This window comes from Podarcis filfolensis, assembly GCF_964270895.1.
Source record: "Podarcis filfolensis genome assembly, chromosome: 2".
Taxonomy (NCBI): Eukaryota; Metazoa; Chordata; class Lepidosauria; order Squamata; family Lacertidae; genus Podarcis; species Podarcis filfolensis.
Window position 1 is genome coordinate 49,430,430 of NC_139605.1, and position 27,906 is coordinate 49,458,335.

Sequence of the window (27,906 nt, forward strand, 5' to 3'; positions counted from 1 at the left end):
CGGTTCCTCGGTTTTCGAACGTAATCCGTTCTGGAAGACCGTTTGAAAACCGGAAACTCAATACGGAAGCCTCAAAACATATGGAAAACTCAAACAGGAAGCCTCCTCAGAAGTTTGACTTCCGAGGGGCATTCAGAAACAGAAGCATTTACTTCCAGATTTTCGGCGTTCGAAAACCGAAACGTTCATCCTCCAAGATGCTCAAAAACTGAGGTGTACACACACACACACACACACACACACACACACACACACACACTTGTACTTGCTTTTGGAATTGCCAACAAGACTCATCTGCTCAGAGCAGCTATTTTAAAAGAATAGAAAAACACGTAAATTTCCCTAAATTGTACCCCTGTCTCTTGTTTGGGGTATATTGACAAGACCAAACAGAATCTCTGGGATTTGGCATTTGCTAGTATGCTATGCTACACAGAGCTATACAATAAGGAAAAATAGGCACAGGAAAAAGAGAGAATGCATGCATACATGAATTTGTCTTTGTCTTCCCTTGCGCTTGTTTTCATTAGCCTCGAACAGTATTCTGTGGTCTCAATTTAAGGAACTTTCAGTCTAGTCAGAAATCATACTGTGTCTCCGCCAACATCAAATGAATAGCATGGGACTGTTCCAAACCTGGAGGTTTTGCATTTTCTTCTTAAAGTTTATCTGAGCTGCAGACACAATTGCCATGAAAACAGGCAAATTGCTCTAGATACATAGAGTTTGGTACTGTAGTTCTTTTGTTGTCTGTGAATAAACTTGGAGCAATACACATGCTCTGCTCTGCTCACACTCTGGGCACGGAGATGCACTTTTAGGCCCGCAACCCAAGGGCACACATAAATAGTGCAACTGGAGATAAGTTTAAGGATTCCTTATCAGCAATTTGCCCTCCCCTCCAACTCCATCTCCAAACTGCTTATGTAAAAAAGCAATTAAAAGATTTTGCATAAGAACTATTAAAAGGAAGTCTCAGTGGAAAATGCAAGCATGCATTGCGGGCAATTTAAAAACCATTCAATGTAGGGCTCATAGGGAGCGTTCAAGGGGGGAGGGGAAATGGCACCCTCTCTGTAACTTTTGAGTTGATTTTCAGATCGTTGACTTAGTTGTGTAGTGTAATGGACTCATTTTTAAAAAGTGTGGCACTTTAACTCAGACTACCATTCTTTTATTGAAGCTGTTAGGCATTTGAAGACTGAAGCAGAATGGCAGGATATCCTAGAAAAAATAAAAGAGGAGGAAGAAGAATCTTTGGTTCCCACTGATCTATTTAAGGTACAAGCGCTGGAATTTGCTATCGGATCACTACACCCGGCCTGAGTGCTTTTAACAAATGGTATGGTTAAATATAAAGACCTAGATGCAGAGTTCACATCAGTTGAACTCCACCCACAAAACGCTCCTGCTGGAGGAAAGCAGGGAAGGATGGTGATTTTCAGAGTCATTTGTTGTGCGCCCGCTGAGAAGCTGTTCTGGGTGGTTGGGGCATAGCTGTCAACTTTTCCCTTTTCTTGCGAGGAATCCTATTCGGAATAAGGGAATTTCGCTTAAAAAAAGGGAAATGTTGACAGCTATGGGTTGGGGTCCCTTTTGGAATAGTATGGGAGGAGGCAAGGGAAGTGGGAATCAGTGAAAATCACCACCTTTCCTCCATCAGGAGGCTCCATTGGGTTTTGGTTCCTTCTGTTGCGCAAGCTGCATGAAGTTCTTTGCACATTGGGTCTTATAGGCTGAGGTAAACGAGCACCTGAAATATACATGACATATTAAAATCAAATAAAATGGGTACAGTGTTGACTCCTTCAGCTACAGACACAAAACTCCAAACCAAATAAGAGTTTTGCAACACTTTCTTAAAGGTGTTTTGACTTTGCCATGTTTTTCAGAGGCACCACACTCCATAACTGTGGAGAGAGGTAGTACCACTGCATGCTCTTTATGTCTTAACTTGGTTTCTAGGTGGCACAGTACAGATGACACTCTAGGTTGGTCTTAGTTTGCTAGGTCAAAGGGGAAAAGGATGTCTATGATTTGGTCCTTTGACTAGAAGGCAGTATATAGAGCTAATGCTGATTCTGTGGTATATTTTCCCATTAACCTACGTTTGCCTTAAGTGACCTCCCACATTTTCGAAAACATCATAAATTGCAGGCCTCTCAGAAATAAGATTATCCCAACCAAGCAAAGTTACGGTTGATTGCCTGTGACATTATACTTATTTTATTCTGTGCTAGAGATTAGTTCATTTTGTTCAATTTCAAGTGACAAGAGTTTCCTGGTCTGGGTTTTTGTTTTTACATTAAATGGCCTCTCTGCAAACCAGGAGAGTTTTCTAAATGCCTTCATTATGCTGAAGATTAGAAATTCCTGGGTGAAAAGTATTATGTCAAATCCCAGTCTCGCTGAACTGAAAATGTAATGTCCATTTTAGTAAGAGAGCAATTGCTGCCAACTTGCATTTGCTGGCTTCCTGTAAGTGAAATAACTTTTGAAATGCCAGGATGAACTAGTGTGATTCTTGTTGAAATATTAAAGGATAAGGTTATGTCGTCTCTTGTGCTAGTGGAAGATACCAGGCATCTCTTCTACTTTGAAGAATTTTCTGTTTCAATGATACAAAGGACCTCAATGATAATTTAAAATTTTTGTGTTGTCATTTTTAGGACAAACCTGTTGTTGGAATTCATTCGTTCTCTGTCAACATGAAGTTAGAAGCTGTTGATCCCAAAGCTCCTTTCGTCATCTCGCCAGCCACAGTTACAAAGGTACCCAATTATATTCTGAAGTTCTCTGGCTCCAAGATGTAACATTTTAAACATACTTTATTTTTTCATCTTCCCATTTGGCATCGGCAAGGTAACTTTCTGGTCCTGTTTGCTTTAATATAATTTTGTGTACACTCAGTGCTCTTAGGAAATAAAGACATGTTTCCTTGAGTTCCTTAATGAGGTCCCCACTTTTGGGTCTTCTATTCTTTCATGATTTATTGCAATGAATGACCCATATGCAGTACTCGCCATAAATTAAATATGTCCATAGGCAATCCCCCTTGGTTTTTTTGTTGTAAAAGTAACTTTCTTTTCAGTTCAGAACTCTTACAAGTCTAGGTGTCATGACAATGTCTGGTATAGATGCACAATTCTTGTCATTTTCTCAGCAGTAAACTGTCAGAACAGCTATAAGTTCTGTCAACAGTATCAGCCTTTCTTTTTCTGCCTACCCAGCATTCCCTTTACCTTACATGCTTTACGTTTCTATATCTTACTCCTAACATGGCTCATCAGAATTTTCACATAAAATAGCTTATCTGTTTGAGAAATTCAGATGGCATTCTCACAGTCCCATTCTTTTCTAGGTACATTTTTCTCCACCTTCTAATCAACTACACATTTAACACAGTCCCTCTGCTGCCCACAATCTAATCAACTTCAGCAGCTCATTATTGTATTTATCTTGTTTAATTACAGTTCATATGAGTCATCCTTGTCATGGGATGAGTCCTTGGAATTATAGGATCAAGTGTACTTTTCCACCTTCTTAATTTTACTTTATATGGCTAGAGCAGGGGGGATTCCTTGTTTTAATCAGCCCGTTTTTATTTATTTATTTATTCTAGTTCTATAAAACAGTGTTAATTTCTGTTTATTAAACTTTCTTGGTGTCTGCATGATTTGACTTTTCCATACATAATCCAGTTCAAATTCTTGATTTTTCTGACATTATTTCTTGAGAGGCCTAAGATCTCCTGTTGCCCTTTTTGTCTTGCTTCTGTTTGTCCTGAGCGTGTTCCCACTTCACCATATCCTCCTTTTAAAACGCTTCAAGGTTCTGATCATGTTTGAGGTACTTTACAAGCATGAGGTTCCGCATGCTCAAAGAGCTTTTCAGGGTTTTATTTCTCCCATTCCTCATGACAGATTACTTTTGAAACTGACATGACTTTCAAAAGTAGTGTGTAGTATTTCATGTGGGCGGGCGGGCTGTTCAAAGAAAACTAGTTAACTCCCCATTGAGCATGCTCAGTCCTTGGGCACATTGAACACGGCTCTGTATCCTAGCCAATAAATAACAAAGAATTGTATCCAACTAGGTCCTCCTCAGAGTAGACCTGATGAAATTAATTAATGAACCTTAATTAGTCATGGTCATTCATTCCAATGTGTCTGCTCTTAATAAGACTAACATTTGATTCAACCCACTATTAGCAGTAGGACAGTGACTCAGAAAGTTTTATATGTTAGTAAAGTGAACTTGGTTTCAAAGTCATTCCTTTGTCTTTTTGCAGGTGTTTAATGATAAATACTTTTTGGTAGAAATAGATGATTTGCGACCAGAATATACCACAAGCCGGTCTTACGTCTGTCATGTCAACAGTCCTGGTATTTTCCCTGTGCAATGGAGTCTAAAAAATGGCTTGCATCTCAGCCCTCCACCAGGTGTGTAGCCTATGCAGTCTATTTGCATGCTCTCATATGAGCAGTTGAACTCGAAGCATTATACTTTTATCTCTGAAAACACTTCTATTCCGCGTATTGCAGAGACTGGGACAATTTAACAGCAAGATTTCTTATAATAACTATAAAAGTGATGTGGGAAAGACATTGGGCCTAGGCTTTTCAAGTAGTGTGAAAAGCCTAGCTTGAGAATGTGAAGGCATTTGTGTGTCCTCAGGAACTACTCATATCATTCTCAAACTTACTTAAGCCATTATGGGATAGACAAATGTTGAACAAGGAGTAGAGAGATCCTGGCATAAATCCCACACAACTATGATGCTCTTTTGGCAGGCTGTCTCTCAGTTTAACTTACCTAAGAGGGTGGCTGTGAGGATAAAATGGAGGAGAGGATCATGGCTACTACGCTGACCTCTTTGTAGGAAGGATAAGATAAAAATGCATTAATAAATAAGAGTCATTTGTTTGCTCATTCATAGGTTATCCTGGGCAAGACTTTGACTGGGCAGATTATCTCAAGCAGTGTGGAGCAGAGGCTGCTCCCCAAAGCTGTTTTCCCTTGGTAAGCATTCACAATATAATGTGTTTATTCAACGGTGAATATTTTACTTAGTTTGTAAAGCTTGTTAACCACACCACATAGTGGAAAAAAGAATTAAAGTACTGGTGTTTTGAGGGCAAAGCGTCCCAAAATAGTCTAAAGAGATGTTTAATATTCAACTTATTCTGCAAGAATTGATGGTATCTCAAGGCTTGGAAGTCGAACAGTGGCATTATGCATCTTAGGCCACAAACAGGATATGAAGTGTTTGAAGTGTAGGTGAGGGTTCACCTGATGAAATGTTTCTGGGAGGTGGGCTGAATTCAGCCCCTAGAATATCGGGGAGATGGCTCAACTAGTATCCTTCTCCCCGAAATCTAGTCTTTGAGGTTCTGGGATTCTTACTGCTTTTCTTACTGCACACATGGGAAGCACTTTGGTGGGGAGGGTAAGTGAATTTTGCTTTCTGACAGCAAGCCCTTCAAGCCATGTGGTATTTTGTTCTAGAGAGTCATCAGCCTTTCGGAGCAATTTTGGGGTAAGGGATGTTGATGGGAGGGGGAAGCCTGGTGCATGCATGGAACTTTTCATGCAGCCTTTTGGATCCTCCCTCAAGGTATGGGAGAGTAAACCATGTAGGTTCCCACTTTAGTTTGAAGTGGCACAGCTCAGACACAAGTTTACCACCTTGTTGGCTCTTTGTGTGAATTAATTTATTCTTTGTGCAGGAAGTAGGTTTCTTATTTTGTGTATGATTATCTCCACTATTGCAGTTTAATTTTGATCTTGAGTATTACAAGATGTGGACTTGAAGCAAAGTCTCTTGCATGTTCTACTGTAAATTCAATTATTTTTTCTTCTTTTAATACTTTTTTTGAGTGCCAGGTTGAAATTCCCTTGGTAATCTACAAGAAACTGCTTGCTGATTATTGTTTTGAACTTACCATTTAAATCCCTGGTGATTCCCTTCAATGGTCTGTGTTTAATTTGTTCTGAATGTTTTTCCTGTTTGCTATATGAATTGGGTGCCCTTAAAATTGCATGTTCCACCTAAGTGTTTTTTCCTTCTTTTTCCTTCTTTTTTAGCTGACTTCTGACCATGGCTTTAAGGAGAACATGAAACTTGAGGCAGTAAACTCACAAGATCCTGAAGAAATTTGTGTAGCTACTGTTACAAAGGTGAAGGATTCCTATCTCTGGCTACAGCTGGAAAGTAAGTTATATTTTGAAAGGTAGATGTTTTGAATTTTGTTCGCCTTCCCCATGTAGCATGTTAATGCCACTGCCTTATCTGAACATTATAAATCTTTACCAGCACACAGTCTTACTCCTAAAAATGGCTCTGAAAACAGCTGTTCCAGCCCATGGTTTTGTTTTATTTTTTTGCAACTCATGATAAAACCCTTATAGGCAACAATCAAAGGCTTGTTTCCTGACAGATTCCTTTTTTGAGGGCCTGTCATGCTACTTATGTCTGATTCAAATGTGCAGGTACACAGATATGTATTATAGCAAGTGTTGTGTTCTGTTACGAGTCCAGTTGCAACAACCATTGATTTGGGCTATGTGTTCCATTTGTCTCTTAACAGGTTCTAAAATGCCAGTCCCTGAATGCATAGTGAGTGTGGAATCTATGAATATATTTCCAGTAGGCTGGTGCGAAACAAATGGATATCAGCTTAGACCTCCTCGCAGGGCAGTAGGTATGACTAATACAATTACTATACTACAAGATGGAGTGGAATGTATTGCAGAATTGATTGTTGTACTTCAGAGAACTAGGGTATATATGCATTTCTTACATAACAATGGTAAAACAATCGCTCTGTAGCTCTATCAAACAGCACAAGAGCAAGTCCCTAGAGAGGAAGGACTGTGGAAGGTTTTAAGACATTTTTAATTAATACTTTGAGAATCTAGAACTCACTAGAACTTAGTAGCAAGACAACCTTTTGGGGATACTTGGAGCAGCAGTAGATGGGCAATGTGCAAGCCCTTGCATGTAGATTTAGAGTACCCTTCAAGTTGGAGAAATGCATGTTTGTAAGCTTAGGAAACTGAAAAGCCTGTGTGTTTGCACTTGAAAATTCAGGGATTTTCCCGTGTTTGGTTCTTTGCTCATCTCTTCATGTTTCACAAGAAAGTTGGGTCTCAATTCCCCAGGCGGTGATGAAACATGACTATTATCTGTAGCCTGACTATGTAAATGTTGAAATTCTGCTTACAGAAGATTATAAAATAAAAAGTGTGTGTTATCATTGGAAAACTTTTTTAATGACACACTGGTTATTCATTGACTTTCACCTTGGCTTACAGTGAACAAGGAAAAGAAAATTGCAGTGGTCCAACCAGAGAAACCGTAAGCATTGAACTTATTTCACATTGCTAGCAATGGACTGTTTTTTGAGAAGCTTGAATGCAGTTAACTAGAGCTCACTTACTTAGTAGTTGGAAATATTATGCATATTTGTGGCGCTGTCATGCTACGATACTCTCTGGATATACCATAACTACTTTTCTTCTAAATCAGCTGCATCTTTCTGAACTGTTCTCAGGTCACATTGGAAGTGTGCACTTTTCCGTTAGTTAGGACAGCTCTGAGTATTACTTTTTTTAATTCACCCTCACGTCCCTTTCATAAGTGCTGCTTGAAAGGTTGTTACTTAATTCTTTTTCACTTTAGGTCCCCAAATGTTCCACAAGTCATGTAGGTGGTTAGCCTCGCAAATCTGCATTTGGATTGCAATAGCTGAAAATGAACTCTGTTAGAAAAGTAGATGGAAGTCCAGCTAATTCAGAAGAAATAATTCCATACTTTGCTTGATACACTGCAGTTCTGTGGAAGTGACCTGCCATCAGTGGATCTTCCTGTCATATAATAGTTGGATTGAGATGTTAATATCTATACCGGGGTAGTCAACCTTTTTATACCTACTGCCCACTAATGCATCTTTCTTGATGGTAAAATGCTCAATGGAAGGAGGATTCAGCTTGTGCCGTAGAACCCCCTACCACCCACCTAGAAACCTGAAACACCCACTAGTGGGCGGTAGGGACCAGGTAGACAACACCTGATCTATACTATAGACACAGCAGATGCTATAGATGTTATGCTATAGAGTCTATAGCACAAACACACTCTGAGGTAGTCCCTTAAGCAAGTTATCTGTCCTCCAGTTCTTGGAAGCCATTGCCAGCTTTGCTTTCCATCTTCTGGTGCATTTTTCTCACACGCATGCAACATGTCGGACAGGGTGGGAGGGATATTGCTCCCTTTTCACTTGGCATTATTTCACCTGACATGTTGCTGCTGTTCTTTAGCAGTGCTTACATCTCTGGCCACCCTGTTGGTTTTATAGAGTTGGGGGACCTTTTTCAGCAGCCTGGGGGCCACATTCACTAGTGGGCAACCTTCCAAGGACCATATGCCAGTGGTGGGTAAGGCCATGAATGTGACTCTTATTTTTGTACAGCCGCACAAAAATCAGAGGTCTCTGCACATTTATCTCTCTATCTGGGTAAGAAAGGGACACTATTCCAGTTCAAGGATACATTCCAACTAGCAGAGCGTGTGCATCAGGGTCTGTGATGTGGGTGCCGAGGAGGAGTCATGGGTTATAGAAAATCCTGAGGATCAAAGGCCTGAGAATCCCCACCCCTTTTACACACAGTTAATACATTAGTTTAAAAACTCCTGTTCCTTAACTCACTTGGCGGGTCCCATGTTGTAGTAGTTGTCATTTGTTATGCCACCTATGTGCATACTGCTTTATAAAGAACAGATATGACCTGCCCTGGGAGGTTTACAGTCTAAAATAGACAGAGGGAAACAATGGCTGCAGGGCTGGGCAGGGGAAGAATATGTTATTTTTTTCCCAATTTTGTGTGCTTTGATTTAATTATAATAGGGCTTGGGCACTAAGAAGGGAATGAGGGAACGGCAATTCCAGAGGGGGCAAGAGGAGAGAAGCGGGGGAAGGGAGACAATGAATATGAAACCTTTGCTAGAAGCACAAGTCCCTTCTACTGTAGAAACAAAAACAAAAGCCCAAACGGGATGAGGAGCTCAAGAGCCCAAATAATGAATAATGCCATCTCTCTCTCTCTCTCTCTCGCTTTGCTCTCTTCCTTGGTCAGAATATTATCCTCAAGAACTGTCCATGAGGGACTAAAGAGCCAGGAACTGAACTCCGCTGATACCGGTAAGAAAGAAGTGTCTTTGTGTCTGTAGTAGTTGGAGAATGAGGCTAAATGCCATGGTGTGTACATGTCATGTTTCCCTCACGGGCTTAGCTTTCTAGAACTATCCTGCTGGGGTGAGGCTCTTCCTCACAAACACTTCCTACTTTTCCTTTGAACTTTTATCCGTTCTGCAGTGAGTTTCCATGTTCTGCTTTGCAGGGAACGCAGGCAACTCAATAGACAAAAGGCCATTTGACAGTAGAATTCCATATGTGCCAGATGGTGAAATCTAATCATTTGTTAAACTGTTGAATGGATGAATGTTGAATAAGTGCATCTGCTGCTGAACAAATCAGTTTATACTCTCTAAAATCTTACTGCATGACTTGCAATGCAACAAAATGTGTGTTTGAGGTGCTACCTAATGTCAGCTTTGCAGAAGTGGCTGCTGCTCATTCTGGGATTTAATTGGTTTTTAAATGGAGAGATGTTATGTCAATACAATACAATCTCTATATGTGCCAATTATAAACCCCTGGAATTAGGGCTTTAAGAGAAAGCGGCTCTTAGTCCAAACATAGCTGGAATGAAATGACTATTGGTATATTGATATCTTTAACTATCTTGCATCACGGAGGATACTAACTTATTTTGCACGCTAAAGCAAATAACCATAAACTTTGCTTCAGCGTTAACACATAATAAATTGTATCCCAAAAAAGTCTGCATAACAGGATGGCAGAAGTTGACTTTCCCTGTCTCTGCTCCCCCAGCAGCTTCTCAAAGGGGTCCTCTGAGGGCACCCCAATCACACTGCAGAATGGGATAAACTAGAACAGAGTTGGGGCAGGGAGGAGCCCACAAAATCAGGTATTGGCAGTGGCCACAAGCCCTTGCTTTCTGTTTGATTGGGCTTTGTGACACTGTGACATAGCTGATTCTGGCCCAGTTTTTTTTTATTTAGCTCCAAACCTGTGTGTGCTGTTCAAAGGGGTTTTGTGCTAGCGGAAAGGCCCTTGTGCAGATGAGCTCCCTAAATTTTGGGCAAGTTCCCTCATCCCTCAGGTCCAGCTTTGGGTGAGTTGCAGGAGGCTATCAAAAATAAATGTGCATGTATGTGAAACTCTGGATTGTATCCAGAGTTTTGTGTGTGTGGTTCCACTGGTGCATTGGGACTTCTCTTTCCCTCTCCTCTGCCCAGGCTCTTCCAGAAAACATCTACACCAGAGGGTCCCTCAAGTCCCCTCCCCCGAGTTGATTTTACAGGCACACAGAGATCAGAGGGGACGGGAGAGGGAGAGCAGTTGCATGCATGGAAGTGTGTTGCACCAGAGGAGCTGCAGTGTTGGATGGGGCCCTGTATTTATTGGTTTAATTTCTATAGTTTAAATATTTCTAAATGCTAGCTCAGTGGTACCTTGGTTCTCGAACGGTTCCCGAAACCGTTTGAAAACCAAGGCGCAGCTTCTGATTGGCTGCAGGAGCTTCCTGCACTCCAACAGAAGCCACATCGAACGTTCAGCTTCTGAAAAAGGTTTGTAAACCAGAACACTTCTGGGTTTGCGGAGTTCCGGAGCCGATTTGTTCGGCAACTAAGCCGTCCGGGAACCAAGGTTCCACTGTATTTAGAGCACATGTTTGCACAGAGTGTTCTGATTATTATTCTTATTTTTTCTAGTTGTAACCAATGGTAAATACTGCTGTCCAAAGATCTACTTTAATCATCGCTGCTTCTCAGGGCCATATCTTAACAAAGGTAGAATTGCAGAACTGCCACAGTCTGTGGGACCAGGAAACTGTGTCCTTGTTCTTAAAGAGGTAAGGGCATCTGGAAAACATGGCTATATACTTGTGGCACAATTTCTCTGTCAAAGCACACCCTTTGTATCATTGTAGGCTAGGAATACATTAATGCAGCATTCAACGTAAGTATGGAAAAGTGTAGACCTATAAAATAATGTATTAGGTTGGAAAGTTGAAATCATAATCAGGATATTGGTGGGTTTGGCAGCATTAAGTCGCACAGCATAATTCTCAATCACTAAAACATGAAATAATGACCCATGCTGTGGGGAAGACTTGTCTGAACCAGATTTCTCAATCTGCATTTCATGAAACAAATTCAGCTATAGAGTAGCAAGATGGTTTCTTCTGTGTCATAGGGATGGTGGTGTGATCAGCTTGTATTGTTGCATGGTATGCCAGAGGCTTCCTGGTAAGTTTGGAAAGCACAGTTTTGTCTAGGGTAATCTGGAACCCATGGGACATGGCAGTATATTCTGGTGAATCAAGAGTCCAGTTCTGCAAGGAGAAGTCCATACTCACCATAAAAAACTGGCTGCAAACAAGTTTCTGCCCCTTCCAGCTAGCTGGAGGGCGTTACTCTGATTTTTCAGCTATCAAAGAACACTATAGTTCTTTTATAAGGGGCCCATTCACATTAGCAAGACAGGTGAAACTCATAATGGTATAAACCTCTGCAAAAGGACATATACATACTAACTTATTCCGATTGTAAGGCAGTACCAGATAGAACAACAGAAATATAAGCCATTCTTATAGGGTGTAGAGTTTGTTTTTTACTCATGGTTCTTCACAGTCTAATTCAGGGGTTGTCAACCTGGTCCCTACCACTCACTAGTGGGCGTTTCAGGATTCTAGGTGGGTGGTAGGGGGTTCTACGGCACAAGCTGAATCCTCCTTCCATCGAGCACTGGTGGATGATAAGGAAATTTGACCATCAAGAAAGATGCATTAGTGGGCGGTAGGTATAAAAAGGTTGACTACCCCGGTCTAATTCATTGTGCTTTACTTTTTTAAAGCTATTTGTTTTTAATGTATTATGTTCCCTGCCTTGAGTGCATTTTTGAAGTGGAAAGGCAAGAATGGACATCCAGTGACAAATGAAAAGGCTTTAGGGCAAATTAGATATCTGTAGAGCTCTGTATTTTTTGTTGTATTACAGAAATGCCTAAGTGGCATTATGGAGAAGAGAATATACACCTGTCACTAAGCAGCAGTAGAAACTGTCCACGACAGAATATTAGAGTTGATGAGTCAGTCATTTGATCTGTTGTGACAAATCTATAGTCCTTTGAGAACATTCTAGATTATAGGAGTTGCCTCTGGGGGTCTCTGCTGCATGTTAAACGCCATGGGTTATTCTTCATAGCGGCAGCTTTGTCAGATACTGTGCAGTATCCATGGTCTAGCAATGCAAAATCCTTTTTGTATGAGTTTTTTTAATAAGGGTGGTTCACTATTCTGGGTTATTTGCTCATTAAATTGATGTATGTTTCTTACATGGCTGTCTTACTTCTCGGAATAAATTGAATGGAGCAATTATCACTCAGCATTTTTTCCCAGATATTTGAATGCAAGGATAAATATTTACTTTGAAAGCAAGTTGGCTCAAAGCTCGTTATCAGACCTCTTGTATTTGATCAAAATCTGGCTCATTTTTAATGTATCCTTGGGCATTTATTTCAAAAGAGACCACCCCATAAACGTGTTAAACCTGATACTGGCATTTTTGTTTCCTCCAGTGCCTGCTTTTTAGCTCATTGTTCCACTTTGTTTAGCCATTGTGATAAACCTTCCTAGCACTCCTCTTTACCTCCTTTCTGTAGTAAATATTCCCTCCTGAATGGAATGCTGTGAAATCTTATTCCATTCTCCCTTTGTTTGGTACATTAGTGGTGTCTCTTCTGCCATTCTCCATCTATCCTTCCTTAAGAATCCTATTTCTTGACAGGGAGCTGGAGGGAGAAAATGAATAATCTCAGAAATGAAGTCTGGGGGGGGGGGAGTATTCTCCAAATTTTTGGCATACCTTTATAAAATAAAGTAGCAACATTTGCTAGATAACAGTACTTTACCCTGAACAACGTTGAGGGAAATGTGGAAAGACAGTTAGGCTATACTGAACATTGAACTGGGAATCCTAGGCAGTCAGATAAATCCTTACTTGTTGTCTGTTTTTGGTTCACAGGTACTGTCCTTTCTAAACATATTATGCTGATACATTTTAGTTTAATGCTCAGTCTCTCAAGTTGCTAACTCAGATGAATAGAACTAATCTACTAAGTCATATTAACATGTTAAAAGAAATTTACTTGCCTACTGCTTTCATAACACTCTCTCCTCATTTCCATTTTCAGGTTCTTTCTTTGCTGATCAATGCTGCCTATAAACCTAGCCGTGTCCTTAGAGAAATACAGCTGGATGAGGAAGCTGCATGGCATGGATATGGAGAGACCCTGAAAGCAAAGTAAATGGACTCTGTTCTGTAGTGTGTGTTGGTCCTTTGCTCTTAGGCCAAATTAGACATTGCCAAGGAAGGATTTCTCGGCCTTTGTAATGCTAACCCCCTGAGCTTGCCTGCAGTTGCTGCCCTGCGTTCCCAAACACCCTTACCTGGCTGTCATGAATCTAATGAATGTGACCACTGCTCTGTAAAGGAGGAAGTTTGTCTTTTCTCCCTGGTGGAATGCATGCAGCCATGTTCTATGACCCTTTGGTGTTTGAGATGCTCCTATAGCAGCATTTGGTTCAGGCACCATAACCAGTACAGTAGGAGTGTATCTTAGTTTGAGAATGGTGATGCACAACATTTCCTCACCCTAAAATGTTTTCTGTAAACATAAGAAATTCCATGGCATCCAGAATATTGTCTTTGTAAAAATGACGATCAAATCACACGTTGTTGTTGTTGTTTTCCTCCTTGCTTCAGGTATAAAGGAAAGAGCTACCGTGCCACAGTGGAAGTTGTAAGAACAGCTGATCGAGTCGCAGAGTTCTGCAGGCAGACCTGTATCAAACTTGAATGTTGTCCAAATCTCTTTGGCCCCCAAATGGTGCTAGACAAGTGTTCAGAGAACTGCTCTGTTCTGACAAAAACCAAATACAGTGAGTAATTGCGGTGGTTGGCCCTACAAGGGAATTTTCTGATTCACTACTGCGCTATTCTACAGTGTAGGTCAGTGGCTGCAAAGCACAACTTCAAGTAAATGCAGTTTCCTTAAAGCTGCTGATCATTCTTATCTTAGTTTATATATGCTCAAAGCACCACTGTACTGTGACCATATCATCAACATTTAATCTTGCCCTTGGTCGAAAAGTGTCCATTGAGTCCTTCTACAGTTAGTTTAGCAGTGCAGAAAACTCGTGCTGTATTAGTAAACCCAACCTGTGATTGTACTGGGGTTCCTATTGATCTCAGGACAAACCTATCTATTATGTGAGTGATACATCACCTTTCCTGACCTTTCTATCTTCATATGGAGGAGCCATATGGGATTTGAAATTAAATCTAAACTACCCTCTGGGAAGCTGTTGATTGCCCCATGAGAAGCAATGCTGATATATTTTTGTGTGTGTGTCAGGCGGGATTCATTTGCAGGTTGGTCACCACTTAACATGTTGAGAAACTGGACTCCTGATGGTTGTAGAGCAGTTTGATGTGCAAAATTGTTGTCGCTCCAACCCTTTGAATCACTGTGCTGTTTGTTGGGTTACTAGATTCCAGTACAAGTTTAATTTATGTACCGCAGAATCTTTCAGCTATCAAAGAACACTAAGGCACATATCCATAGGTATCAAACAGCAACAATAGGTCATATAGATGGACATCATTTATCCCCTGTTGGTGGTGCATAAATATCATAAATAAAACATGGTGATAAAAGGAGATTTTAGAGGCACTCTTGATACATGTAGGGCTAGCAAAAGATGAATCATCCTGACATTTCACAGTCAGAATCCTTTTTCTATTAATTTCTCATAGCCCATTATTATGGGAAGCGAAGAAACAAAAGGATTGGCCGTCCACCAGGTATCCACAGCAACACAGAGACAAGCATGAAGAAGGCAAGCAGGAAAAGAAAGAAACGGAAAAACTTCTTTGTTCATAAGAAGAAACGCTCTTCTACCTCTGTAGATAACACACCTGCTGGCTCACCCCAGGTATGATAACGCATACAATTTATTTAATGCACTCTTGTGTTCCATAGATATTAGATAAATGGGTGTTTTGGTATTTTGCTACGCACAGTCTTCACTGTCTACCTCTGAGTCTCCCCGTCTCCTTTCCATACCATTTCAGGGCAGTGGGGGTGAAGAGGATGATGATCAGGATGACATAGATGAAGAGTCCCTTACGGAAGACAGCACCTCTGAGCACCAGGAGGAACTGCTTGAAGAGTCTGAAGTGTCAGAAAAGAAATCACGGTCATCCTCCCCCACACAGAGCGAGCGATCCCATTTTGGAGCTCAGGACCGGGACAAACGGAAAAGGAAACTACGCGCCTTTTCTTTCTCAGATGATGAAAATAAGCCTCCTTCACCAAAGGTAGGTCTTGGAATTTTTTTAAAAAAAGAATACCTTAGCAGCGAGCATCTAGCGTTCAGAAAGAGAGATTTTGTTCATCGGGGGTTGTCTCTAACTAAATCTCTGGGAATCCCCAGAGCAGATATGGGGTGTGCACAGGGGGAGGAGAGGAAGGGAAGGTTGGGCTCACAGAAGTCTTTCCATGTGCACAATGGTTTAGCTGGATGCAACCCAAGGTCATTAAGCCATCTAATGATGAGCCTTGAAGGCTGAGGCCTTCCCCCCCCCCCCCCGTTTGTTATTAAATGGAAATAAATGCTCATATTTGTCAGGTCTACCTAGTACTAAAATCAAAAGGGGCAAAATAATTGCTCCAATAAGCAGGTGAGGAAATATTTGTACTGACTTGTGACCTAGCAAAGAAGAAACAGACCCTGTTAAGGAAGGATTATTAAGAGTAGTTTTGAGGTTTTCTTTAGAAGCAAAATAATCCATTTCCCTGCATTCTAATTATATACATTTCTGATACTTGTTATTTAAATAACAGTTCCAGAATATAGATTGGGAGAGTGCAGGGATGGCAGGTTTACCCCCCCTCAGTAGAAATTTCCCTCCCAGGACACTAGGGAAGACTCAAAACCTCCTTCCTGGTATATCATGCATCCAGAGCATGAACTCTCTAATGAATTAGCAACAATCAGTTGTGTTAAATGCATATACACAATTTAACCTATTGTATAATTCAACATATAAACTTGCATATAATTTGCACTTATTGCAACATGTTGCATACCTAACTCATCACAACAGCAACACTGCAGTGATTAGGGTGAGGAAATCCAGCCAGATGGGTGGGGTAATAAATTATTATTATCATCATCATCACCATTATATAAAAATATACAGTCGTACCTTGGAAGTTGAACGGAATCTGTTCTGGAACTCCGTTTGACTTCCAAAACGTTTGGAAACCAAGGCACTCCTGCAGCAAATCGGAAGCCGCATCAGATGTTCGGGTTCCAAAGATCATTTGCAAACCGGAACATATACTTCCAGGTTTGCGGCATTTGGGAGCCAAAACATTCGAGTCACAAGGCGTTCAACTTCTGAGGTATGACTGTATACACATTCCACCTGTTCTTGTTAGAAGCTCCATGTATAGATCTCATCTAGTTGCTGGGATTTGGGGGTTTCCCCTCCAAGTGCTGCCCTGTCAACATTTTTTTGCTACAGTCTCAAGAATATACAACTTGGGGTGGGGCAGAGAGAGGGAATGGTTTGTGGATTCTGTTCATGAGTACATGGTTCACACCTTATGAATTAAATTTGATCAGCACACACACAAAATCCCTAACACCGAGAATCCAAAATGTCATGATCTGTGGCTCTTTTCAGGAGATAACTCGGGTGGAATTGGTGGGAATATACGAAAAGAGTAAATATGCTTGAGCAGGGCAAATGTAATATTTTTGCTTTGTTTTGGGATTTGTGGGATAGGAAATAAAGATAGACGTTGGAGAAAAGCTGCAGCTGGACAGCAACCCTCTGGAGTGGAGTGTAGCTGATGTTGTGCGGTTCCTCAAATCTACAGACTGTGCCCCATTAGCTAGAATATTTCTGGATCAGGTATTCTATTGTTTTACTGTTGGCAATTGTTAACTGAGCACATGAAATCTCTAGTCTTTGTCTCAATAACTTTCTAGCATTGCAAATAGTTGTCGAGGGATGTATTCCCATTTGATTTGTTAGCTTTCAATCAGACCATTTAATGCATCTTAATGGCATTTTTTTCATCAGTTCTGAACCCTGTTCTCTCTCTGTCTCTCAACAGGAAATAGATGGACAGGCGCTTCTCCTGCTAACTCTTCCCACTGTTCAGGAGTGTATGGACTTGAAACTTGGCCCAGCCATTAAACTTTGCCATCACATTGAAAGGGTTAAATTTGCCTTCTACCAACAGTTTGCTAACTAAAGGGAGGGGGTGATAAATTGGGAAATGAATTTTTAAAGCACAACTGCAGCATCCTACTCTTCCTTCAACAGGGTGAGGCAAGGAAGGTCAGACGGAAACTGCTTATAAACTGGCATTTGCAGTCTTGCACTTTGAGGGGAGGGGAAAAAATACTTGGAGCAAAACATGAATGCAATCCCAGCTATTTTCACAGCTGTCTATTGGCTTAAGAATGTAGTAGTCGCTTGTTCTGTACATCAGGACTTTTTTGATGAATAAAGGTGGTTGTAATCTCTCCTCTAAGGGGAGAAAAATTTCCTGTAGTTCTGGTCTGAAATGGACAGACTTGGCAGCACATGGAAGGGAATGCCGATTGATGGAAATTTCCTTGCCATTTGCAGAACTACTTCATTTTCTTTGTCTTAAACATAATTTTTTAAACATTAATATCGCTGATTGCCAAGATAAGTGGTGTGGCCAAAAGCTTGAAAACTGAAGTGCAGCCAGATGTTTTTTGTTTGTGATTTTTAGTTTGGAACTTGCTTTCTACCTCTACAGCCTGGAAAAAAAAGCTATGAGGGAATTACATTTTTCGGGGAAGGTCATATATGGCTATGCAACATGTGCTTTTCTGCAGTCAAAATAGGAATGCCAACATTTTTTCACCTGACAGAGGTCCTGGTCCTCCAAAAGTTATCTGAAAGTCACAGATTAAAGAAGTTAGAGCTGTTTGTCATGGAGGGGGGTGCTGAAGTTTGTGCCTGACAGAATTTCTGCCTGCCATGCTGCTGGTCAAGGCACAGAGAGGACAAGTTTTGGGAACTGTAGAACAGGAGGTTTGAATGTTAACATATGGCTCTGCTTTACAGATAAGCTGCAACCGAATTTTTTATTATTTTTTATTTTTTACTGAAAGCTGCACAGAAATATTGACACTTTAGTATCATTTCTCTTTTTGAAAATATTTACTAGAATATTGCATGGTATGAGATTGGGATTAAGTCTTCTCGTATTCCCATTTGTTTTTGGAAATTGACCTTGCATCTGTAGAGGAAGAACGGACAGAAATGTTGAGCTCCTATCAATTCTCCAATGTTTAAAGGGTTTCTCCAGAAAATTGTAGTTGTTTTGTAAATGCATGGGTGAAATGTCGTCTTCCCTCTTCTATCTTAAGTATATAACAGAAATGATTTGTGATGTCCTTTTTGTTGGACAGTTCATGCAGCCTGTACTGTGTGTACACCTTAAGAAATGGGGTCCATAGTTCTCTATATAACTTTGTGGGTTTATGTAGAGGCAATTCAACTATGGTCAACTTAATAATGTGCTAGCTAATGCTTATCTATACAGCAACTTCCCACAACTGCAACAACTAACTGTTGGTGCACATTGCTGAACAATTACAGGTTTTGATTTCTGCAGAGTGAATCCAGCTTCGTTGGGATCCAGCCATGCACCAAATGGGCTTCTGCACCCATTATATGTGTCTATTAAATTTGAAGTATATCCATGTCACTGGATCTTTTTGATCTTCACAGTTTGAAACATTGTCTTCCTACAGATTCACGTTCCAGGATATATATGAGTGCTGTTTAGGAAGAGGGTTGTATGGTGTCTTAAAAGAAACGAATAACCTTCCTAGCTTTATGAGACCCTAGATAAGAGTATGGATGCAGTGAATGATTACTCAGAGCTTTCATACTTCAGGTTTCAACCAAAGTAGGTTTAGTACATTAAATGCTGTGTAAATGAGCATATGGACCAAGTTTGCAATTACATTTATATATTGAAATGAGTGCTATTCAACTGGTCCATTTATTTATGAGAAATGCACTTGTATGTGTTGGTTTGAATGCCTCTCTCTGGCATTGGGCGGGTGGGGTGGATCCAGGTTTTTTCATTATCCAGCTTCAGTGCATCTTTTGCTTTATTAAAAAGGTAACTATTGGGTACCTTCTGGGGGGGGATAAAAAATCATAAGAATGGCATATGTACAAAACTTGTATGTCTTGAGATTTTCAGAGTTTTTAAAGTAAAACTTTCATACTCCATGCATTGCTGTAAATAAGCCAACTTACGTTTCTAAAGCCAATGGAGTAGGTGCTGGCTATCTGTGATATATTTATAAGCTAATATTTCTGCCCTACTTTAGGAGTTTGATCCCAGTGGGATCCATTTAGGGGCTGTCAGAAAGAGAGATGCTTTCCATTGTTTGTTACTTTAAGTCATTTCTATGCAACACATGAGTAGTTGTACACTTCATTTCTTGAGGCAATTCAAGCGTATCTTGTGGGCTGAATTTGAAGCCGTCTGCAAAGCATTCATCCCCTAAGTAGCCCTGGAATATTTTCCAGCTTCAGGGAAATGTAACCTCATCTACAAACCCTACGTTTCTTTCCATTTACTGCCCAAATCAGTTCAATTGGAAGCTTATCTGACTTAATTCTGTTAAAACTTCAAAAGCTTCTTGTGCTACTGTAGTAGAGTGGGAGAGAGTCTGAAAAGTTAGATAACATTGTGCATTTTAACTATGCTAATGACATTCTTACTAGGATAAAGTACATGTGTCCAAAGCAGAGAGTGAGAAAAGATAAACATAATTGTTAGATCTCTGGGGGCTAGTTGCTATACAATGACTACATGAAAATAAGTTTATAGGTACTCTTATTAAACAACATAGGTTTTCCACTTGATTGGCTTTTGGGGGTGGGAAACAGCAGCTTATAAAGCTATTGTCAAAAGAAATTCAGTACATAATTTTGGTTTACACTCATAGGTTCTAAGTTGCATCCTGTTAACTGGCACAGCTATCTAATAAAACGTGAGGTAGTTGATAAAGTTCTGGTCTAATTTTACTTGGCATAGCTACCACTTCTATAATGCTAGAAACTTGAAAGCAGGTGGGAAGCCTGTGCCATGAAGGGCTTATTCCAGACCCTGAAAGAGACAGGAGTTGGGGTGGGGAATGACAGTGCTTTAAAATTTATGTACCTGCCATGCAACTGCCAATCCTGTTAAGATAATGGAAACATTGTTAGTCCTTTCACAAACCCATCTCTGAAAGGACTAACCAGAGGTGGGTTTTTAGCTACCCTTGATCTAGCTAGCATGCCCATGCTGGGTGTGGCCACCCCATGCTGTCTTGCACAAATCTGCATTCAAGCACAAAGGGCAAACTCACAAACCTCTACAGCCATTCCATCAATGTGTCTAATTTATAAATGTTTCCCTTTTTTTCTGCCACTGCCATAAAATTGCTTTGATGGAGCTAGTGAGACACCTGGACCCAGAGGTTAGCCACGAATGCTTTACAGTAAGGTAGAATAAGTTGAATACTAAATCTATAGCAGTGTGTCAATTAGGGTACAATACCAGGAGCAAAGGATTTTGCAGTCCTCCCTATCTACAGGCTAAGAAGGAAGTCAGCATTCAGAACCTCTCTACCAGCTGCGACAGGTAGGACTGGCATCTTTGCCCCTCTACCATTGGTGCTTCAGCATCAGGGGGAAACAGGATGGATCAGGATCCAAGGTTCTCCTGTTCTCCCAACACACCCCTTGGATGCAGTATGGTCCTGGAGCATCTGATTCTAGTGAGACCAGCAGAGCTTGGCATCTGGCAGTGCTGCTGCCAGAGACCCTTCTCTCCCCCCTCCTCCATTCTCATTGGATGCCTCTACCCTTTAGTAAAATGAGCACACACTTTTTGTCTGATTTGCAGATACTTTTTACGTATTACTAGCCAAAGCCTAATCCGCTCAAAAGTTTGTCTTGTTGGAGAATTTTGCATGCCAGATTACCTAGGCAGTGCACATCTTTACATCAGCCGCTTTCTTTCTGCACACATTGTGAAGCTTTATGAAGTCATACCAGAGTGTTGCCAAAAGTAAAACAATGTTTTAAATAAGGCTTTTGTTGTGATTTTCAGTTTTGTCTAAGATTTTGTCTACTGTGAAAGTAGTATCTGAAATAGCAAGATTTGCTAAGCACAAAGGGACTTGCCTGAAAACCTCATGAGTGTAAATTTGACTGTGTGCTGAGAACTCACGCTGGTATTAACTTTCCCTAAATCATTCATATATGAACTTTGTTGTCAAAGGTAGCCTTTTAACCATGAGGCTAGAATGGGGTTTGAGCATGCAATTTTAAAAGCTCATTATATAATCCATTATATAAACCATAGATCCAAACCCAAAAGCGGGTAGGTGGGAGTAACTTTCCCACCCCTCTTCTCTCCAGAGGAGCCCCACTGAAAATGTACTAGGAATGCTGCAGAATTGGGGTATGATGTGCTGAAAGGGGAAGTAATAGAATAATAGAAAAAAAGATGCTCCAAGCAGATGCTACCATTATAGGTGTGTCTGCCCATTTTTTTTCGCGCTACCCACTGCAGGCTGGATTAGTAGCTGATGAGATCTGTAGTGAACCTTGCTAGTGTGAATTCCTTTTTGAAAAGGATCAAAATTGGAGACACTAGAAGTACAGCAGTTATTTATATTAGTTGCTTGCTTGTTAGAAGTTCAACCTAATTATTGCACTGCTGCTGACCAGATTAAATTACTTAAAAGAATAAAATCAAGATTGAACCATGGAATGCAGCACATTACTTCCTCCAGACTCTAGAATGAAATGCAATGTTCCACCGACTTGTTGTCTTAAACTTCAGGAGTGTGGAAACTGGATTTACCAGAACTTTTGAACTTCAAGTAATGAACTGAAGTGATTTAAAAAAAAAAATCTGTGAAGAACTTACTCCTTTAACTGCAACTCCTAAGAAACCTTAAGTACTATCTGTATATCACAGAGGCTTCATGTTTGTCAGCTTCTGCTGCTGTTACCTAATCACCCAGTCTACTCTCATACAGGACTGCACACAGATTTTTCCATTGACCTCTGAACCAGTTCTGTTAGTGTTTATAGACAATCAGAAATCTCTTGAAAGAGCCTTCTAGGGCAGGTACTGCCAGCATATATGTAGATCTGTTTTGTTGTAATAAATCATTGAACATGCACTTTCCCTGCTTTGTTCTTTCTTTTTTTAAAAAAAAATTAAAGATGTATATTGTGTTGTTCCTCCTGCTTGCTGTATTTTTCTTTGATTTAATATATATAAATTATATGTGTGAACTGAGGGTAAAATTCAAAAATGGAGAAATATGCACATAAAATATGCCTATTGAAGATCCTCCTTTACTGGATAGATGTATCAGTTAAAGGGTTAAAATATTTTAAATGGATTATTTTGCTTGTTTTTTTCTGTAAATGAATGTACATAATTTTGTGGTACTTCATGACCGTTTAAAGTGATTGTAAGTAAATTTTAAAAAATACTTAAATTGCTGCTGGTCTACTTTTGTGTCAATAAGCTGAGTATTGCTTGAGTGCTCAGAATTCCATGTTACATGTGTCATTGAGTGGAAACTGGCTTACATTACTAATACATAAACAAGCACTTGAGGGTTCATAGGCACGAATTTCCAAGTGTCTTACAATTACGGTTCAAGAAACATTATCATATGCTCTTAGTGCTGGGCTTATTTGCCTGTGACCCTCTTAGGAAAGAACTTTTGCAAACAGTTTTCCCTAGAAAAATCTGCTGGTAAGAATGCTGCTGGATAGACCAAAAGCTTTTCTTGTCTAATATTCTGTTGTCCACATGGCCAATCCAGTGCCTCAGTTAAGAAATGAACAGGAACTGAGTCCAGTAGTAACTCTCATGTGTTCAACAGCATATAGGCTCTGTCAGTGGAGGCAATATACCAATAGTGGGTTTTTTTACTGTTTTATTGGTTTATCAAAACAAATACAGAGACATATATATTTTCCGTTTAAACAAAGTGAATCATCGTTGGAAATCTTAAGTTGCATTTATATTTGGACCCCCTTCTTGCAAAAGAACATTTCCCTTGTCCACTTCGGTTTGTAAAGGGATATTGAAGTAGATTTCAGAACCTCCTTACTTGATTTTTCTTTTCCTGGTGGTTCCTAGAGAAGAGTTGATTAAAGTAACACCAGAACCAAATTAGGTAGTATTGCTGGCATATAATGAATCAATTTGTATTCTGGCCTGCAAAAGTAAGATTGTTCTCTTGGACACTTTTATCTGTTGAACACAATAGATGAATCTTATTTCTGAACAGGCATGCATAGATAGAATTAACCTACAAGCAATTTTTTCTCGGGCCAAACTCCATACTTTGTAGTGATCTTAGAAATAAGAAAATGTTTATTGCATTGATGTTTAAATATATAAAAATAATTACCAGCAATCACCTTATCGCCCTCCCAACAGTATTGCATGCTAAGAACTGCTAGTGTAAGGTGATGAAAGCTCAAGATGAAACCTGCTATTTTAATTAGGTTTGATAAATCTGGTTCTCCTAAGTGAGCTGCTAGGAAAAGAGAAGGAGCTTGTCTGACTAGGTGCTCTCAGAAGCACACCATACTGAAGAGATCTTATTCTTCCTGAAGCTTTGATTGTGTTGGAAACACACAGTGTGCCTTGGAAAATCTATACATTTCTCCCCATGCCACTTCATATAAGAAAGTCAGGCAGGAATCTAGTTTTCTGACTGACAGCTCACTTTGCTGTCAAATTGACAGAAAATAGTTTTTCATTAAATTTATTTCCCTAACCTATGTACCTATCCATCTGATACAGGTTACTTAAATTACGGGCATCTCTACAATATAAATTATTTCCATAAATACTGTATTTTTCGTCCCATAGGACGCTCCGTCCCATAGGACGCACCTAGTTTTTTTGGGGGGAAATAAAGGAAAAAAATTTTTCCTTTATTTCCCCCCCCCAAAAAACCAGGTCGGGGAAACTGAACAAGGTCGAGGAACAGCGGGATGGCGGCGCTGCACCTCCCTGCTGTCCCCCAAGCTTGTGGGGCTGGCCGATGTCTGCCCGGCGCGCGGGGCGCTCTGAAGCTTTCAGCGCGCCCGGCGCTCCGGGGATCAGACTGCTATCTGCAGCCTAGACAACCCTGCGGGACCTCCCGCAGGGCTGCCTAGGCTGTGGATGCGTTCCCGGCGCCGGGCGCTCTGCTTCAGGGTGCCCCTCGCGCCAGGCGGCAGGCTGCTATCTGCAGCCTAGACAACCCTGCAGGACCTCCCGCAGGGCTGCCTAGGCTGCGGATGTGTTCCCGAGGCGCCGGGCGCTCTGCTTTCAGCGCGCCCGGCGCTCCGGGGATCAGACTGCTATCTGCAGCCTAGACAACCCTGCGGGACCTCCCGCAGGGCTGCCTAGGCTGTGGATGCGTTCCCGGCGCCGGGCGCTCTGCTTCAGGGTGCCTCTCGCGCCAGGCGGCAGGCTGCTATCTGCAGCCTAGACAACCCTGCAGGACCTCCCGCAGGGCTGCCTAGGCTGCGGATGTGTTCCCGAGGCGCCGGGCGCTCTGCTTTCAGCGCGCCCGGCGCTCCGGGGATCAGGCTGCTATCCGCAGCCTAGACAGCCCTGCAGGAACTCCCGCAGGGCTGCCTAGGCTGCGGATGTCTTCCTGAAGCCTGGAGAGCGTGAGGGGTCGGTGCGCACCGACCCCTTTCGCTCTCCAAGCTTCAGCGAAAGCCTGCATTCGCCCCATAGGACGCACCTAGATTTCCCCTTCATTTTTGGAGGGGAAAAAGTGCGTCCTATAGGGCGAAAAATACGGCACCCCCCACTCCAGAATGTGGTAAGCAAATTCTTTCCACCCAAACTTGAATGGATTCCCTTGCATACACAAAGCTGCCTATACAGTGGTACCTCGGGTTACATACGCTTCAGGTTACAGACTCCGCTAACCCAGAAATAGTACCTCGGGTAAAGAACTTTGCTTCAGGATGAGAACAGAAATCATGTGGTGGTGGTGTGACAGCAGCGGGAGGCTCCATTAGCTAAAGTGGTGCTTCAGGTTAAGAACAGTTTCAGGTTAAGAACGGACCTCCGGAACGAATTAAATACGTAACCAGAGGTACCACTGTATATTTAAAATGTGACAGACATCCTCTACGGGGGGGTGGGAGGATAAGTCTATGGGAAGACACATGAAACTTCAGATTTTTCCATAGGGGAAGTTCTGCTTTGGACACAAGTCAAAATGAGTATCCTCAAAAGTTGCCAAGCTACATCAATTCACTTACCAAAGTAGTACTCAAAGCAAATATTTGATGCACACCCTAATCTTAATAATTATCTTAATAATTATTGTGTTATATGTGGTTCAGTCTTTGTTCCAGCACCAGAGGAAACTTTGTAATTCAAATATACATGGAAGACAACTTCAAGAATTGGAATTTAAAATGTTTGTTTTTTCTAGATTGCCTCCTGCTAGAGTTAAACTCTTGTCCTGCATTTGAGCTACAAGAAACAAAAAAATGTAATAATATAAAACTGTTGTTTGCTCAAGAGTGTTACTACTGTATCCCTGAAGACAAGTCTACTACATTGACAATTGTAATTGACAATGTCAATTACATGTACAGTAAAGCCTTTTAAGAAGAGTTGTAGAGCCTTGCATGTTTTAAGCATAGATTGACATGTAGTGTTAAAGTTCTGCCATTTACATTACAATCCTATGCAAATCTACTCAGATATAAACCTAGTTTGAGTTCAGCAGGACTTCACTTGGGGGTAAATGAATATAGGATTGCAGCCTAAAGCAGAAAAATAGCTCAGTACAAACTCACAAGTAAATATTGTGCTGCATACAATTAAGCATTCTTTAGTTGAAAACAGTGAAATAAAAAAAAAACTTCAATCCACATTCTCCAGCCTGAAAGCACATGCAACTGTATTGATTGTGCACTCAAACCATTCTCATTATACATTTAAAACATTTTATTTCCTTCTTGGGTAGAGGAAAATAATCAGTCATGGTTCAGACATGTCACATGGGTTGATATCCAATGGCCTGGTAGAAGTTTGTCTTCTAGTATGCAACAAGATAAATATTTGCTCTCAGGTATTGATAAGCCTTCATTGTACAAATCAATACAGCGGATATTTTATTACATACAGTACTGAGTTCAGTGTGATGTTAATAAATATCCCTGTTCACAATTACAGCCATAAATCATCACGAGAAAACAGTTTGTTACAGACATGAGACACAAACTAGTTTTGTGACATATCCTCTATCAAAAGAAAATTCGACCCATTCTAAGTATACTTGACTCCTGGCATAAATATATTTTTGCTGGCATCCATTTATTACTAAATGTGTTATATAAAACGAGTACACAAGTCACCAAAAATTGGAATGTCTTTCTGCAATCTTAACCATTTCTACTCAAGAAAATCACTGAGTTCTATAGGGGTTTGGTAGGTAGGATTAGGATTGCATCCTAAATGCAAGATTAAAAAATCCATAACTTTGCAGCAAGTACAAAACGGTAACAGTAAGGGTCCTGTGCTGTGCGGATAGTTTCCACCATTAGGGGGCGTCAAACTAGTCTTCAGAGTCTATTACTGTACAGTAATTAGCAGGCACGCGTGTTTCTCGTTGCTATTTGCACAGTATAGTATCTAGCTTTGAGCCTTAAGACCAGCTCAGAATTGAGACACAAGTCTTTAGCTCAAGTCCCTGTGCCAAAGTTTTAAAAAGTCTAAACTGAATTCCCCATTAGCCATCTCCAAAGTATCCTGAAAGCTGCCACTTCTAAACCCCAACCTAGACATTGTTTCTCAAACCAATGGCATGTGTTGCACTTATGCAGCTGTAAAAAGGTGATCTCAGGTTTGGTACAAGGCTGGATTTATTGCTTCTTGATTTTATTGTTTTGCCTCCCCCCCCCACCCCCGTAAACCGCTTCGAGGTCGTTTTTTACAATCTAGCGGTATATAAATCTTACGAAACAGATAAAATAATGAATGAGCCCGTGGATTAAATGGTTTTTAAACAGGCCAAAAACAGCATTAGAGCTTTTTTATAACACACAACAACAGCAATAGCTAGCTTCCTGCAGGCGCTTACTTTTCACAGCACCAGATCCATTAGGCTGGGAGGCGGGAAGTGGCAGCCGTTTCCCGCTCGAGTTCCTGCCATTCCCCACAGCGGCCAGCGTCGGGTTGCCGAATGGCCACGGGCGACCCTGGCAGGCGCGTCTCCTCAAAAGTAAAGCTGCCTCCTCGGTGACTTTGGCTGTGGCGGCAGGAGCTGGGAGGGCGAAGGCTTCCTTCTTCACCCGCGGGCAGAAGCGAAGCTCCTCCTCGGAAGAAAGCCCAACCTCCGTCCTCGGCGCAGAAACAGACCGGGCCGAGCCCTTAGCCCCGGGGCGCGGAGAGGAGGACGAGGGCTCGCCCAGCCTCCTGTTCCCTCCTCAGACGACGAAGAGAACATCCTCCCAGACCCGCATCCCGCCTCACCTGACGGACGGAGAGCAGCGGCCGCGACACTGCCGCCCCTTGGCCCCGCCCTCCCCCGAGGCTCACGGCGCAGCCAATCCACGGCGCCTGACGT

At 41.2% G+C, this 27,906-nt stretch overlaps 1 protein-coding gene and 1 long non-coding RNA gene across 6 annotated transcripts in view; one reads left to right on the plus strand and one right to left on the minus strand.

The window, feature by feature from the left end:
- The window catches only part of SFMBT1 (Scm like with four mbt domains 1), a 77,475-nt gene extending 54,678 nt beyond the window's left edge, over nucleotides 1-22,797 (plus strand). For all 4 annotated transcript variants that reach the window (XM_083603309.1, XM_083603312.1, XM_083603311.1 and 1 more), the window contains exons 7-21: nucleotides 1,184-1,281; nucleotides 2,670-2,771; nucleotides 4,292-4,442; nucleotides 4,940-5,022; nucleotides 6,088-6,214; nucleotides 6,591-6,704; nucleotides 7,318-7,360; nucleotides 9,139-9,203; nucleotides 10,862-11,001; nucleotides 13,344-13,453; nucleotides 13,916-14,091; nucleotides 14,969-15,147; nucleotides 15,287-15,532; nucleotides 17,009-17,137; nucleotides 17,343-22,797. In XM_083603309.1, coding sequence (XP_083459435.1) covers nucleotides 1,184-1,281; nucleotides 2,670-2,771; nucleotides 4,292-4,442; nucleotides 4,940-5,022; nucleotides 6,088-6,214; nucleotides 6,591-6,704; nucleotides 7,318-7,360; nucleotides 9,139-9,203; nucleotides 10,862-11,001; nucleotides 13,344-13,453; nucleotides 13,916-14,091; nucleotides 14,969-15,147; nucleotides 15,287-15,532; nucleotides 17,009-17,137; nucleotides 17,343-17,483 — 1,904 coding nt within the window. In that variant the 3' untranslated portion in view covers nucleotides 17,484-22,797. The remainder of the gene's footprint in view (nucleotides 1-1,183; nucleotides 1,282-2,669; nucleotides 2,772-4,291; nucleotides 4,443-4,939; nucleotides 5,023-6,087; nucleotides 6,215-6,590; nucleotides 6,705-7,317; nucleotides 7,361-9,138; nucleotides 9,204-10,861; nucleotides 11,002-13,343; nucleotides 13,454-13,915; nucleotides 14,092-14,968; nucleotides 15,148-15,286; nucleotides 15,533-17,008; nucleotides 17,138-17,342) is intronic.
- On the minus strand, nucleotides 483-27,859 carry LOC310757862. Of its 2 annotated transcripts, none has more exons than XR_014545508.1 (4): nucleotides 27,421-27,859; nucleotides 12,800-12,941; nucleotides 1,650-1,753; nucleotides 483-1,224 (listed from the first exon to the last, which is right to left on the minus strand). It is a non-coding gene; the product is annotated as an uncharacterized lncRNA (long non-coding RNA). The 2 variants fall into 2 exon arrangements; XR_014545509.1 differs by lacking the exon at nucleotides 27,421-27,859 and adding an exon at nucleotides 13,805-13,945.
- Between the last annotated feature and the right edge of the window lie 47 nt (nucleotides 27,860-27,906).